This window comes from Mytilus californianus, unplaced genomic scaffold (assembly GCF_021869535.1).
Source record: "Mytilus californianus isolate M0D057914Y unplaced genomic scaffold, xbMytCali1.0.p SCAF_30, whole genome shotgun sequence".
NCBI classification, from domain to species: Eukaryota; Metazoa; Mollusca; class Bivalvia; order Mytilida; family Mytilidae; genus Mytilus; species Mytilus californianus.
Genome location: NW_026262680.1, coordinates 1,921,821 through 1,938,556, shown reverse-complemented (window position 1 = coordinate 1,938,556; position 16,736 = coordinate 1,921,821). Strand labels below are relative to the sequence as shown.

The 16,736-nt window shown below is 30.6% G+C and overlaps 1 protein-coding gene across 3 annotated transcripts in view; it reads left to right on the top strand.

The window, feature by feature from the left end:
- LOC127736400 (uncharacterized) overlaps positions 1-16,499 on the top strand; it is a 45,474-nt gene extending 28,975 nt beyond the window's left edge. For all 3 annotated transcript variants that reach the window (XM_052246931.1, XM_052246930.1, XM_052246932.1), the window contains exons 3-10: positions 3,776-3,920; positions 4,698-4,950; positions 5,572-5,788; positions 6,774-6,911; positions 7,754-8,438; positions 8,880-9,002; positions 9,583-9,700; positions 10,285-16,499. In XM_052246931.1, coding sequence (XP_052102891.1) covers positions 3,776-3,920; positions 4,698-4,950; positions 5,572-5,788; positions 6,774-6,911; positions 7,754-8,438; positions 8,880-9,002; positions 9,583-9,700; positions 10,285-12,414 — 3,809 coding nt within the window. In that variant the 3' untranslated portion in view covers positions 12,415-16,499. The remainder of the gene's footprint in view (positions 1-3,775; positions 3,921-4,697; positions 4,951-5,571; positions 5,789-6,773; positions 6,912-7,753; positions 8,439-8,879; positions 9,003-9,582; positions 9,701-10,284) is intronic.
- The last annotated feature ends 237 nt before the right edge of the window (positions 16,500-16,736 follow it).

The following is a 16,736-nucleotide window of genomic DNA, read 5'->3' as shown; positions in this document are numbered from 1 at the left end:
ATTTAGGTAATTTGGTAAGATTTTGTCAGCTGCGTCCCTTCTCAAGAATTATCATGGTTTCGAAGGTGAAATTTAAGATAAATTATTGACATTGCTGTATTTTGCCTGGATTCTATAAAATTTAAAATGTGAAAAGTGAATTTGATAAACAGGTGGAACTTGACATTTCACACGATTTATTATTGATAAAAATTGATAAAATTTCATGTCTTTATAAGTGCTGAACTGTCTTTAGGGGGAAACTTGTGAATAATTGCAATTAAACCTTGCAAGCTTTAGTGCCATTTGATTTGACTCTAAACTATAAATTCAAAAGAAAAATAAGACAATACACACTAACAGAATGGCAAATGAATAATAAATAAAATGGACACTAAGTCATTTCAAGAGGCTAATTAAAAAACTGTTAAGTTGTAGTTGACATAGATTTTAATTCTTTTGGTCTCAACCAACTTCATGAATAATTGGAGATGCATAGAGTTATCTTTCTTTTCCTGATTCTTTTTAATTGTTGGAGTTATCCCCCATTAAATCATTTTATGGAAAAAAAAGTTATTGATTGGAGGTCAGTTTTCTCTGTGCATTCTTTTATGACTTTTAATGTATTAGGAAAGGGCCTGTTCAACCCTACCCACATATTCATGTACTTGTCCCCAACAGAAAGCTTGTCAGTGGTAATATCTTAGTCAGGCACACGTCAGACAGGGCATATCTGCCCCATTCCTCCCTGAATGATTAAGAGCTTGGCATATATTGAATAGACACCTTTTTATTGTTGAAGACACTTATATTTACCAAAATATGTCTTTTTATTAGTTAAGTGTTGTAGAGTTGCTGTCTCATTGACTTCTAACCCACATCTCCTTGTATTCCTGTCTTCTGTTTTTGTTGTGGGAGTGATGTAGAAAAGTCAACCAACAGCTATGTATGTGTATCTGATTGTCAATCCAATGTATATATTTGTGTGTATCATTGTTTTTTCTGAACTTTTGTCCATGGAGAGTGCTTTGTACCTGTTTAATTGCAAGGTCAGAGTTCATAGGTCAAAGTTACAATATAACCAAGGAGATCAAGCTTGTAGGCACCTTTAATCTTGTGAGTCTTACTTTTTATCTTCATTAAACGAAATTGTCCAATACTTGGCCACAGGAAGAGCTTGATTCCAATATATAGACTCACTGCCAATGGTCAAGGTCACTTTATGACATTATAGAAAAGCAACTATTAAAACTATGCAAGATCACAAAGGAATGACCCACATTGTGGTGATCTTATTAAGACATGGGCTATGGAGAAAGAGGGGGACTATTATGAATCTTTACTGTTATAAACAAAAAGGAGAATTGGTATGATTGCCAATGAAACAACTATTTACCAGAGACCTAATGATGTAGCAACTGTTTTCAATAAGATATCACTCTTATTTATTGCATTAGTATGAACTTAGCATTTCAGACAACTTTTTATAATTTGGATCAATAGATGCATGCATTTATATCCAAATTTACTATAAATTTTATATCTTGTTTGTGCATAACTGTCCTTTCATCGAAGATTGATTTTTTGTTTGCTTAACATCCAGTGGAAAATATTTCATGATAAAAAAATCCAATAAATGAATATAATGTAGTTTGAAATGTATCATCTTTTTTTTGGACAATCTCAATATCAACTCATATATTTGATTGTTAATTGTTTCATGTCCAGCAGCAAATATTTCATGCATATTCAGAACAACAAAAGCTTGATATATTTTATGCCTATTCAGGACGACATTTTTAGCTTGATATATTTTAAATTCTCAACTGTTTACGTAAAAGATTCCACCACTTTTGTTTTGTAACCAACATTATGTTAAATATTTTGTTATTTTAGTTTGTTTGTCATTTTAATTACAACAATATGCAGGGGAAACTATTTCAGAATTTTAAACAACTTTTGCAAAAACAATAGACATGTCAACTATGGACTTAAACGTTGAATTTTATGAAAGATAATTTGTGTCAAAAGGCTTTCTTTACTTCCTTCAAATTTCACTTGAAAATGCAAATTTGTGATGAAATTCTGTCATTTTCGTAGATTTGGAGACATTTTAAATTAAAACATATCATGCACTGGTGCCCTGTAGAATACTTAATTGGTGAAATTTACATGAAGGACAATTTATTAATTTCTCTAAGTTTTAAGTATGAAGTCATGCGGACTCGTTCTGAGGTTGTCATTTGTTTGCAATAATTCTGTCACGGTCGCAGATCACAAATTAATTTTAAAACAATAAATGAGCTGTTAATTTATTTCCATTGTTTTCTGACTCATGATCGTTAATTAATAGTTCAAAATTAAAATTTTCATTTTTGAAGATAATGTTTTTTGGTTTCTGTTGAACCTGTTGACCGAACAAATTAGACTTGGAGGCTTTGAATTGGTATCTTGGCATTTCAAAACCTTCGATTTGAATGCTTGATTTAAGATTTTTCATACCGCTCTTCATGATCAATCTATATATAGAAAAATAGTGTAAGGAAATTAAGGCTGATGCAGCGTATATTGGATATTTCTGTTATAAGCATAAACATTAATTTTTATGAAACAGATCTTTCTTTAAAAAAGAATTTATATGAAATTTTCTTTATAAATAATTCCATGTCATAAATTTACATTTGGACATTTCCCCCAAGACTCAAATGGTATCATATAAATGTCTGCAAATATAAAAAAATATCCAAATATAAATTTTGCCCTACTTCCCTTTTTTTCTTTCTTTCTTTCTTTCTTTTTTTTTTTTTTTTAAATTTCAGTCAAATGAGCATGCATGACTTTTGATGACAGAATATTTCAATGTTGATACATTTTAATATTAATTTGAATTAATTAATTCTGAATTTGAAATTTATGTAAGAAATGCGACAGTTTTGAAGTTAAAATCATCATATATTGAAAAATTACAGGTCCTGACAACACAACCATTGTTATATGAATAAAATTTATATTATTTCACATGCAAATGTTGACATTTAAAATTTTACACCCAAAATAAACAAGACATGTAATTGTTTATTCCTGCAATTTATGCACAATTTATTAAATTATATAACCTGCTTAATTGATAATTAATTGACAAGAAGAATTTTCATCGTTTTTAATGAGTATTAGCTCATGTGCATTTCAAAGCAGTCACCTGTTTTAATTTTCTCTGATGGCACACAATTTTAAAACCGCAATGCATATGATGTCTCAATTTATTTTTCCATGTATACTAGATAATATTTTTTAACATCTTAGCACATAGGGTTTTACTTAATTTAAGGGTGTATTTTGTTGTAACTTTGAGATGTGTAAATGTATAAGGTACTGCATGGAATATTTCTATTTAAAAAAAAATTGTATGCATTTGTAAGTATGTTATAAGAACTGTTTAATTTTTTACTTTAAATGTCTGCCTATCGAAGCTTATAGACTTCCAAGAATTAAGCAAGGAATCATTTAAGTTTGAATAGTGTGTACAAGTGTCTTGATAGTTCAACTTGACTTTATTCAGTTGAAATACCATGTACATTAAGAAATGATTTTTCTTCATGTTCTGTCTAACTTTTGTCTTAGAAATTTTATTTTTACTGCATCCAGTTTAAGGGCCTTCGAGAAGTGCATATATTCCAGTATGATATTGATATATTTTGGTTTAAAAATAGAAGACTTTACAACTTGCAGAGACAATTATTATAGTACATGTCAATTGTTTTTGCTATTCTTTAAACATCTTAGTATTTTTTTGCAGGGATCAAGCCACCAAACTTGAACAGTACCAGTAGTCTGCCACAGGAATTTACATCAGTGAAGCCACTAGCCACAATATCTAAGTCACCACTGTCAGCCAGCTCTGTCAAACATGGTTTGGCTGAATATTCTAAATATCTCAAAAGGTAAGTGATTAATGGGAGATAACTCAAACATTTTTTAATAGAAATAACGCAAGTAATATTTTGAAAACCATTCCTATTGTAAATTAATCTTAAAATAGAAAAAAAAGGTAATCTAGGATTAAAATTATATGTAGTTTTTGGATGTTTGAATTTTTGACATTTAAATAAATTAGTATCTAATTTTAATCATTACTAAATTATAAATCGCAGTAAGTCTAATAATAAAAAAGTCATGAATACATTAAATAGAGTTTATCAAAGATCTGACATAGACTTATCCCATAAAATATGACATAAGACAATCAGTGACAAGGTTAAATGATTGGGGACAGACACATGAACTTGTCACAAGGTTAAACAGGTCATCTTCTAAAACGTAAAAAGAGATAACTTATGAAAGATGCTGTAAGAATGACAATATAAAAACTACTCCAATTATTCATTTTCTGTACATGTAATGAATTAAAGAAGGGTAATTGCCTCCAAGCAGATTTTTGAGATCAATTATGGCCATCAGATTTAGCAATGGAACTGACTTAAGACATTTTATAGACAGTTATATGTCTTACAGCCTATATACATGTACATATATGTTTTCACTGAAATACATCTTTCCTGTCAATATTTGAAATTAATTATAAAATTTCAAGACCCAGAAGCCTAAACTCAAATCATTGAAATAAAAGTAGAAAATTATTCATTATCTATCTATGAAATGAATGAAAGGGGAGATAACTCATTAAAAGTAGATTTTTGAGATTATTTTTTATTCATCAGGTTTAGCAATGGAACTGACTGTAAAGTTAAATACTGCAAAGATCTGGGATATCGGGAACATTATCACTGTATGGACTGTAACTTCCGAGTGTTTGTCAAAAAAGAAGAGATGGTCCGTCACTACAAGTGGCATAGGAAACGAGAAGAATCGTTACAACATGGTTTCATGAGATACAGTCCCCTTGATGACTGCAGTCAGAAATTTGGGACGTGTACACATAATGGACGACAGACACATTACCATTGCCTTCAGGTAAACACTTAATCGATATGGAATTGAAAAATTGTAAAAAGAGCATCAGTTACTAAGTTTTTAGCATGAAAATATGAAAATAATGCAAAAAAAAGTTAAGATTTTTCTTTACAGATGTTATATATTGTTTCATTTACTATATAAATTTATTTTGGTGCACCAGTTAATTCCTTTTATGAACTGACATGCATATCATTACATTTAAAACAGTTCTCAAAGAAAAGAAGAAAAAAAAATGTAAGGAAAAAAAATCAAAAAAAGATACCTGGTTTTAATTTTGTTATGCCAGAGGAGCATTTCCTCTTCACAAGTCTCCTCAATGGCTGTCTTATAAAAAAAAGAGGTTAAAAGTAAAAAAAAATAAACAGTTCTTATAAAATACTAACAAATGCATTCATTTTTTTTTTTCAATTAGAAATATTCTACATAGTATCTTATATAAGATTAAGATAAAGTTGAAAAGCATTTAAAGCCAAAAACTCTGAAAAAGTTGTTCCAAATACAGCTAAGGATGTCTATGTTTGGGTCAGAAAAACCTAAGTGTTTCTAAACTCTGATTTACATGATGTTTATAACAAGGTCCATGGGAGACAACTCAAAGTATTTTATTGTATTTGACAGGATTGCTGTGATAAGGTCTACATTAGTACATCAGATGTACAGATGCATGCCAACTATCATCGTAAAGACTCTGCCATCATACAGGAAGGTTTTCAGAGGTTCAGAGCCACAGAGGATTGTGGGACGCCCACATGTTCCTTCTATGGACAGAGAACTACTCACTTCCATTGTCGCAGATCTGGATGTCACTTTACATTTAAAAACAAGGCTGATATGGGTAAATTGATAACTTTACATTAAAAAAAAATGCTGATAGAACTTGGTTGATAATTTTATATTTTTGTCTTAACAATTGGAATGAATTTGAATAACTACTGTAAATTCTGAAATTATTGCGTGCATTTATTATTGCGATATTTGGAGAAGAGACAAAAATGCGATTTTAATTATTGCGATTTCCTGAAAATCTGCATACAGATATATATATCAGATATCAGATTTTGAGTTCTTATTATTGCGAGACTCCCTCTGTCGCATTATTTGCATTAATATAAACCTTGCAATGATTTCTGAATTTACAGTATCAAGAAATCATTTAAATTTTCATGTTTTATTGCATCATAATTGTACTATTAAAAACTAAAAATAAGTATCAGACATCAATTCATTCATTACCTTTATTTCTTGCACTTTGTTAAATTTTCAGTATTATGATATAAATATTTTACTCTCGTTGTTTATAACAGGTATTCTTATTTCAAAAGATACAATTTTCAAACTTTCCAATCTGATGCAAAAACATACTGATTGGAGAAAAAATAAAAACTAAAGGGGGCTTTCTGTAAAAAAGTAGTTAGAAAAATAATGAGAGAACTGTATAATATTTTATAAGATGATATGACCATTAAATGAGTCACCAAATGTATTAAATGTCTCCAATATAAAAATGGAAAGACACAATATTAAAGTAATATTTGTAATTGTAGGCATTTATTGTCTAGGGGAGATAACTCTAATTATTTTTGATTATGTAAAAAAAATAGATTTATTTAAAAGAATTCTTTGCAAAATATCACAAAAAAGGATAAGTCACAATTTAGTCCAACTTAGACTGTCTTCTAAAAAATAGTTTATGGTGTATGTAAATACAGGACAGTTAAAAAAAATCAAAACCAGAAATACAAAAATCTTTTATCGAATTTGATGCTTAATTTTACAATGGAATGTCAGATTTTGATATATGATATTTTATTTTTTTGTAGAAAAACACAAGACATACCATCAGAAAGATGAAGTTTTAGCTAAAGATGGATTCAAAAAGTTTATGAAATATGAACACTGTGGATACATGGGATGTCGTTATTCAAAAGTCAGCAACCACATACACTGCATAAGACAAGGTTTGTATGGATGTTAGTATTCTAAAGTCAATAACCATATACAATATGATATATTGGAATCGTTCTTAAATACCATAAATTCAGAATTTTTTGTCTGCACTTATTATTGCGTTTATTGAAAAATAAACAAATATTGCAATTCAGGAAAGGCTGCATACAAATTATTCTATCAAGATTAAAATTTTAAATTGCAAGTTGTTATTTTTGGGAGAGTTGAGCTGTTTTGCATAAATAAAAATGTCGCAAAAATTTCTGAATTTAGAGTAGTTAGAACTGTAATATTGTGATTCTTTAGTAACCCTTACCATTTGGGTTTAAATAAACAAAATTGTTTGTATAATTTGATAAATTAGTATAGTATCAAACCAAAATCACTTTGATGCAGATTTTAAATTACTTAGGAGAAATGATATTTATTCAATTGTAATCGTTCATATTAAATCAGGGAAGAATATTTGATTTCAAGAGATTTTCTTTAGCTCTTCAGAAGATTTGTTGAATTGAAAAAATCTAGATATATAGAAAGAACATCTACATTTTGTTGTGATGGAGGTTTCAGTTGAAAAAAATCAAATTGATAAAGTTTAATTAATTTTCAGAAGTAAAAAGAAACACATGTTTTATACTGAAAACATATAAAGATAAGCTGTAATAAAACTTCCCTTAGGAGTCTCCTCTTCTCAGTTGGAAAGTCACTTTCTTCAGAACGCTTTACAGCTAAATTTGTATATTTTTATCTTTGATTTTAAGCTTAGGTGTTTTATTAGATAATTTTTCATCCACCCCATAGGTGACTTTTTAAAATGTATATAATTTAGGAAAAATATCTATCTAATTTTCAGCTTGCAACTATGTGCTTCATTCAACTGCTCAGCTTTATTCTCATAAAAGGAAACATGAAAGAAGAGAATTTGAGACAGCATACCAGAAATACAGAGACGGTAGCCAGGACATGATGGATCCTATGGGAGACAACTCCATGAATAACTCAACGATTTACTCAGAACAGGATCTCTCCATGGACTCGATGAATGACAGTTTCCCACCCCCATCTCAGGTTATGCAGGAGTCAATGTTGCTGCCGGTGACAATCAAACGAGAGGCGCCAGACAGTGCCAGCTCTGGAGATTCAAAGAGATTTAAATTTGACAACTTGCAGGATGACAGTATGTCCGACCAAATGAGCTTTAAATCAGAATCTGAATCATTTCATGACGAGTCTTCAGTCATTGAAGAAAATTCTATACTGACGGAAAAGTCATCTTCTTCTATTGTCGAGGAGTATGGGACCAAAATATCAGGGGAACAGTTGAACAGTTCCCTGACTCTACCTATTCCATCTGTTGCAGATGATTCAGACATGAAACCAGTAGAAAAACCACCACAATTCTCAGTACCTCTTCCTCAGAATAAACAACCTGTGTACATGACAACCTCAATAGCACCTCAACATCTCTTACCTCCAATGTCAGGGAGGACACATGATAAAAGAGAAAAAGATGAGTCATGGAAAAGCTACCTCATAAGGTAAACAAATTATTTTTGTTTTTTTTGCAGGGTAAGGGAAGTAACTCAATTATTGTTTGGAATTTAATACTGATTTTGTTGAATCGGCCTTACACAGATTTTGACTCTATTACTAATATATAACGAAAAAGCTTTCATTTTGATCCAAAATCATTTATAAATTTTTATTTCAGAAATATGAAATAAAAATATTTTAAATAGAAAAAAAAATTATATTAGACTTTGAGAATTTGTATTTATTACCTGTATAAAAAATGAATATTATCAAATGCCTTAATCATATGATAAAACTGTGAAGGGAATGACCACCTTTTTACACTTGATTTAATGTCACAATATGAAAGAAAAATTTGTACAATAGGTTAAAATTTGAATAAAATGGTATGTCAACTTGTCATTACTATTGAGAGATATATTAATGTACAATGAATATATTCACAGATATACAGCCAATGACCCTTGTAACTCCAGATGTCAGTATTTATATAAAGACCACTACCATTGTAAAGTTGAGGGATGTCTGGTTCTATTCAAGTCTAAAGATGGTGTTAGAGAGCATGCTAGGTATATATTTATAATGTCTATTTTTTTCTGAATTTTTAAGCAACAATTTTTGTTTTCTTAGCAATTTGACATCTTATTTCTTGTAACTGAAAAATTCACTTATAGTACTGGTATTTGCCATATTGAATTCTTTGAATCTAACATTTTCAATTATTTCTTTTGAATATAATTGCATGAACATCATAAGTAAAACAAATAAAAAAAAATGTTATAAGAAGATGATGTTATTTGAATTTAAGGGAAATTACACTACCTATGAGTTTGCGTGAATGTTGTACAAACTTTGAGACTCCTTGAATTGCAAGATACTGTGAATTCATTCATGATCATGGATATCAATGTTCCTTGGTTGAAGAAGAAATAAGTTTTTTTGGTTCTGCCAAAATTTGTAAAAAATAAACAAGCCTTTAGAAAATGTGTACTTCGTTGAACATTTAAATTTGAAGCTTCCCTTTACACACGAAATTAATGAAAATTTGTTCCCCATGAATAATAATGAATCCACAGTAACTGAAATCTATAACATTCACTAGAGAGGTGTTTGTATTTGTCTTATATTGACTCTGTTGTTACTTTACAGGTTCCATGAATTACAAGACCGTATCACCCCAGTAGCTTACACTACGTATGAACAGTTAGAGATGTGTTCTGATGGGTGTGAATTTAATCTGAAGGAAAAACATTATCATTGTATTTGGGTAAGTTCATTTTCACTTTGATTTCCAAGGGAGGTAATTTAATATGTATGATCATATTGTCATTTCATTTAAAACCAGATAGTTGAAAAACAGCTGAGAAAGCAGCCTGTTAATGAAGGGCATCCAAAAATAAAAACATTAGTATGTTAAAGTAAATCTTGATTTTTGTTAAGTTTTTCGCAAATTATATTAATTTACAGAATAACAGATTTTTGTTTTCCCTTTTAATCACTGTGTGACATTTGGAATAAAAAATTGAAAATAAATTGTCTTTGTTTAATTGATTGATTGATTGTTGTTTTCTTAATGTTCTTCTTTGTTTAAAGAAAGCATTAGTTTGCAGCAATGTTTAATACCTGATATCTTAATTTTTTAATCAATGAAAAAAATTGAAAAAATGTTCTGTATTAAGGGGTCAAGTTTGATATTCCAAATTTAGAGGTCAACATATTGTCTTCATCAATACACAAAACAAAGTACTTTCCTTTATGCCATATAAATGTATCATGTGCCAAATCGAACTTTGTCAAGAAAAAATAATTATTGTTATGTGTTTATAAATTTTATGATTTTCTATATTTCAGACTGGGTGTTCCCATGTGGTGCCACATTCTGGTCCTACATTTGGCAGACTAGAACATTACAGAATACACGAGTATGCACGAGCTTCTGCTGGAAAATCTTATAGACCCTCTTCCTGTAAAAATGATGATGGATCTCCAAAGAGGAGAGGGCGTCCACCTAAGTATCCTAAAAATGATATCCCAATCATACCTAAAGTAGAACTGTCTCATGAAGAGATTGAGGAGTCAACCAAAGGACTAGAGGTCGATAATTATGGAATACCACAGGTTATCAATGGGTTCAAAATTTTCAAGCAAGGAGATATATGTCCTGACGAGTTTTGTATCTATAGACTGCAACAGCACTACCACTGTGCTCGTCCACGATGCCATCAGGCAACGGATAGAATGGATGTACTCAATCTTCATGCCAAAGACTTCCATAGCTTTGTAAATATCATGGAGGGATTTGAATTTTTTGATAGGAACGTGAACTGTCGTAGGCCACACTGTCACAATAATAAAGCTAACAGACATTTTCATTGTGTTCGTCCTAAATGTGATTACTCATTTGTAAGACATAGCACCATGCTTCAACACGACAAGAAACATCAAGCGTCAGAAATGGGCACTGTTATTCAAACATCACCCATCCCAGATGTACCAACATCGTCTGTTGTATCCAAAGCTATCGCTCATAGCCCAACGATAAAGACATCAGGTACATTTTATCCATTATCTGGTCTCTCTAAAGGTGAAGGTATTCAGATGTCCTCGGTCTTTTCTGTGCAGCCAATGGTATCATCTTCAATTTCTGGTGGATTATCATCGTCTACGACTTTTACTCCCATCGCTGTTCCAACCTTTGCATTATCAGGTGTACCATTACTATCTCCTGGTATTGGAAACTCTGTGTCGCTTCAGTCTGCAGTAAAACTTCAATCTCCAACGGTAACCAGTACCATAACACCTTTGGCTGCAGCACCTCTCACTGTACTGTTACAACAGAAGGGCAATAACCTGCCTCCCCAAGTGTCATGGCCGTTGCTTAGAAACACCATGCATTTTCTAGCTCAACAAAACTGTGGTCGTCCTTTCTGTAAGTTGAAGAAACGTGACCATTATCATTGTACTGAATGTAATCAGGCCTTTTCTGATCCAGCTCGATTACGTGCTCATGTAAGCAGACATGGTATTAAACTAGCCAAAACTGAAGGTATTACACATGGCCTAGTCAACATTGCTCCAAAACCTGAGAACATGAACTGGAATGTTACTCCTGTCAAAACTGAACCGGCTCCCAGTTTGGAAGATGGAGAAAACACAGAGGATGCTGAATCTTCACTCAATCTAAACCCAAATATATTTTCTACCATGATAGCTAAAGCTCAAAAAGCTCACAATGAGGTCACAGACATGAACGAGAATTCAAATGATGAGGACGAGGGGAGACTCGTCATTTCTGAACTGGAAAACGAGAGCGATGATCTAGATCAGAATGAAGCACAAGATCTCAGTAAATGGTCTGGTCGTAAGCGCAGTGCACCAAAGAATCTGGACTTTGTGGATACAACTGTCGTAGTAACAAAAACCAAGAGGACTAGCATTAGTCCTAAAAGACTGAAAGATGATTCCATCCCGAATGGTTACATACGTATTAAATTCAAGGACGATTGTGGGTATGCAAAATGTGCCTATAGATCAGGGATCACTCATTTTCATTGTGCTAGGGAGGATTGTGGTTATAGTTTCAGTGATCGATCTCGTCTCATTCAGCATACGTTACGACACGAGAGGATTGACAGTCTGACCGGTGGAGAAATGCAGCAATATCGCATGAACCAGGACTGCCACCGTTCCTCATGCGAGTATGAAGGGAAAGCATCTCACTTTCACTGTCTCAAATGTGACTATAGCTGTACCGATTCTAGTAAGGTACTCACTCATCGTAAAAACCATGCAAAAATGGAAAGTATTAACTCTCAGGGCTTTCACAAGTACGGTATCACAGAAGATTGTAAATTCTTTGCTTGTCAGTATTCTGGCAAACAGAGCCATTATCATTGCTTGAAGTCAGGTTGTAACTTTGGAGTGTTGGGACCAGCTCAGATGGCCTCGCATAAACTTAAACACGCTGATGAATCTTTTTAGAGATAACTCTTGTTCATGTCATCAGGTGTATTGTTTTGTTTGTTAAACTAAAGCACACTGATGAAAATTTTTTTAAGAGAAGTTTATCTCTTGTTCATGTTATCAGGTGTATTTTCTGTTTGTTTTTGTTTTGATCATTCCAGATTTATACAATTTCATGTGGCATATTGTCATTTTATGTGATTTTTTACACAAAAAAAGTGCACTTCACAAAACTGCTTAAATCGTTTATGCAAATTTCTATTTCAGTCTTTCTAATTTTATTTTTATCAAATGTTCCATTCCATGAAGACTGCTGATAAATATTTATATGTACAGAGTAATGTGGATTCCTTATTATTTGTGCGGTACCCATTTTCATGGATTTCGTTGACAGAGGTAACCCCTATTTTAAATATTTAACGAAGTATAAATTTTCTTTAGGCTTGTATGCAGATTTCCTCAATCCACAACATCAAATATCCATAAAAATACAATTTTCCTCAATCCACAAAAATTGGTACCCACAAAAATAAATGAATTCTTCATATTCAGATTTTTTTTTCAATGACACATTCCAATTTTATATTTACACAGAATGGAAACCATCATATTCAGATATTCATTTATTTTGCAAATTATTTTTTGTACACAGAAATATTTATATAACAAACATTCCAGAATTTTTTGTATAACCCTGTAGATTTTCGAATTTTTGAAAATCGAACCCATAAAATATTGTAGGTAATCTTATCTGGCATTTAACATTTCCATTTCTGGTGGGTTGGTTTTTAGTCAACACAATTAGTTTCATGATATTCTTTAGGAATCTTTATTAGTTTTAAGGTAATTTTTGTCAGTAAGATCTAGTCTATCTTTTGAAAAAAGTCTTTAACTTTTTACATAGATAAGAATTGTAAATCTTCACTCAGATTTTATTTTATTGAAAACTATGCAAAATTTATTTTACAGTAATAAAAAATTGTTTCAAATATGATATATAAAATTTATATTTCTTGCAAAAAATATATTTTTATGTGTGGGGAGAATTCTTCTAATATCACTAAGATTTTTCTTTCCTTTAATTATTTTTATAAAATGATGTATTTTGAGTTTTTGTTTTAACCTGTATTTTTTTTTATTTTTGAGAAAGAATGATAATGTAGTTCTTTCAATGGGTTATTAAGTATTCAGAAAAGCTATTTAATTCTTTGTACATAGCTCCAGATAAAGATTGCAGTGTTGAATAATAAAAAGAAACGTTCACTTTCTTTAGTTTCATAGATAAAACAGATATATATATATATATATATATATATATGCAGTATTCTTTAAAATCAGTATTTGTCAAATCGTCAAGTCCCATGTATATTAAAAATTAAGTATATGTTTCTTTTAAAGGGCTTTTCCATTAAACAAATGATGTTGGGTAGAAAGGACTTCTAACAACCACACTTCTCCCCCTCAACATAAACATTTTGTTTGAATAATTTTGCAAACATCAAATAGACAAATCACCAACATCCCTATGTCCAAAAATGAAATTCCCTTTCTCCCCTACAACATTCACTTTAATAGAATAGCCCTAATATGTATTATATTTGGAATTTAACCTTGTCACATCGAAACTATATGCACATGCAAATATGTCTTTCCTTATGCAAAGCTTTGTAAATTTATAATCCTGCTAAAAGATTTAAAAACCCCTGTTATGTAAATGTATACTCCAATTAAGGCCAAAAAAATGATAAGTGTGTTTTATGTTGCCTTGTCATCCTTTGTTTCTAGTGCTGAACTTAAATTCTGATTTTTGTAACTTTTAGCAAACAACTGTTTCCAAGTCCAGTGCTTACAGTCATAAAACTGTTGAGTAAGATTATCATACTCAGACTCAGAAATCATCCAAGCAAATACTAGATTTGTTGTTTTCAAGCATAAATTTTCACTCCGAGTACGGACAAAAGTTTTATGTCTGAAAGGCCAGATCCATGCCTAGATTTTATGTACAGATGATGATCTGTCTGCCATATTTTTTATGCTTTTGCAATAAAAAAACTCACTAATCTTGTTTTGACCAAAAAAGGGACTGTAGAGAAATATGTATTCTATTTGTTGTTGTCTGTTGTATGATGCCAGTATTTATTTGTTTGTTGAGTTATATATTTATTTATTGCACTCTATACTTTACACAGTATTAAATAATTAAATATTTATTTTCTATACCAAAAAATGTGTTTGTGCTGTAATTGAAGTTAGCAAATTTGCGGAGAGGTTTATGATTCTATGATACTTTTGTTTTTCATTTATTTGAGAAAGATATTTGTTTGAAATTAGGCCATATGAAAAATATTGATTTTTTTACTCCATACTTGTGTCCTTTTGGAAAGTTTACTTTATATGTATAACAAGTATGCAAGGTAGATAAGAATGTAATGGATCAAGTCTAATCTATCCAAAATTTGACCAAACCTGATGTTCCCTGTTCATAATAAATATTCCCTGTATATATAATCATTCTCAAATGTTTTTGAATTGCATTCAAAGAAAGGATTGAAATAACAGATATCTGAATAATAAACATGAGTTTATCTAAACACATTTTTCATATGGCCTAATATATATGTAAATATTCAAAGTTATTTATAAGACACAAAGAGTCTGGATATATTGAGGTATAAATATATGGAAATTTATGAATGTTTGTTAGTATGAACTGTAAGCATCTTAATAATTGAAAATGTCTAGTAAAAATGTGTGTTTACAACAGTGATCAACAGTAACGGGCCTGCATGGGAATAGATATTTGACAAATTTAAACAATAAAAGAATAAATTGATTTTTCAATTTGCAATGTTTAAGAAAAATGATACATAAAAGTGGCTAGACCATAGACCATAGACTCCTCTTTTTAGGAATCAATATAAAATCATATGTTTTGATAACAAAGTATTGTTACCAATCTGCCAATACTATTCTGCTAATTAGAGTTACTTTGGAAAACAAACTGCTGATTATTATTTCATGGACTGTTATTTTTTGTTGTTTGAAGTATGTGAATGTACATTTAATATAACTCTACATTAATTGTTTGTGTTGAAGGGTGTGTTTGACTTAAGTAGTTACAAAGTGTTTGGACTAATGTATGTGTGTATTCATTTTATGATGATCTTTGACATCATATTCCTTTGCATTCCATATCTACCATAGAATTAAAAAATTACAGAAATTCTTAAGAGGTGACTCTTTAAAAATGCCGATATTAAAAGAGGAAATAACTCTAAGAGAAGCTTTCATAAATAAAGTAAAAATATGTTAGGAAGTCAAATTGAAATCTGGCATATTTTATTGTATTAGACTATGCATTTACATTCAAACCACCAAAAGATCTCTTATTTATATCAAAATGAAACATTAATTTTTTTTATATTTATGTAATTACATAAAGTACATTATTATCAAAAATTGTTTATGAGAGGACATCTCATTCATACCTTATTCAGCTTTTTAAGGATGTTCACTCCTCTTGTTTTTGAATTTTGCCAGATATTCTGAATCCTCTGGTTTTATCCATGTAGTGCCATTAAACAATTTTTGCCTGCTTACCCCTACTTTTCTGTTTACAATTTTATTACATATAGTTTAAAAAGCCATATTTCAAAATCCTTAAAATCCTTTTTATTTTTTCATAGTTTTTAAAAGAAAAAGCGTGACAATGTTAAATGTATGAAAAGTCTAGAGAGAATCATTTCCTGCCAAATTTTCAGTGGCTTATATCTCGAAAAGAGCACACTGACCCTACATTTTTTCTGCTTTTTTAGTTTCTTTATTTATATACTATCAATTTATAGCAGTCTTTCAAAAAGCTTGTTATTTTGAAACAGAGGAGCCAACACCCTTAACAGTTACATGATTTGCATATTACAAAACCACCAATAATTTTGTGTGAAAGGGCATTTTGTTTGTATCTATTTTAAATGTTATGAGAAAGTTATATAGACCTGTTTTTGTTTTCATAGAAGTGTAAACAAACCATTGTAGTTCTAACAGAGTTTTCTTTGTTATTAAACAGACATTCCATAACAGCCAGGGTTGTGGAATTAAATTTATATGTGTGTTACTTGATTATTTGACCTTTTTTCCTTCAAGATATATGTAAAGGCAGGATTACCCACGAACATTCAATAACAGTCAGTGGTGGAATTAGGTGCCAATCTGTCTAAGAATATGGCAGTGTTGAAAACATTAGAAACAAAAACCCACTCAAGTTTACATTAATTTAAGTTCAAAATGTATAATGGTGCATGAACATAACATTCGTTTCCTTTTTCAAGTTATAATTTGGT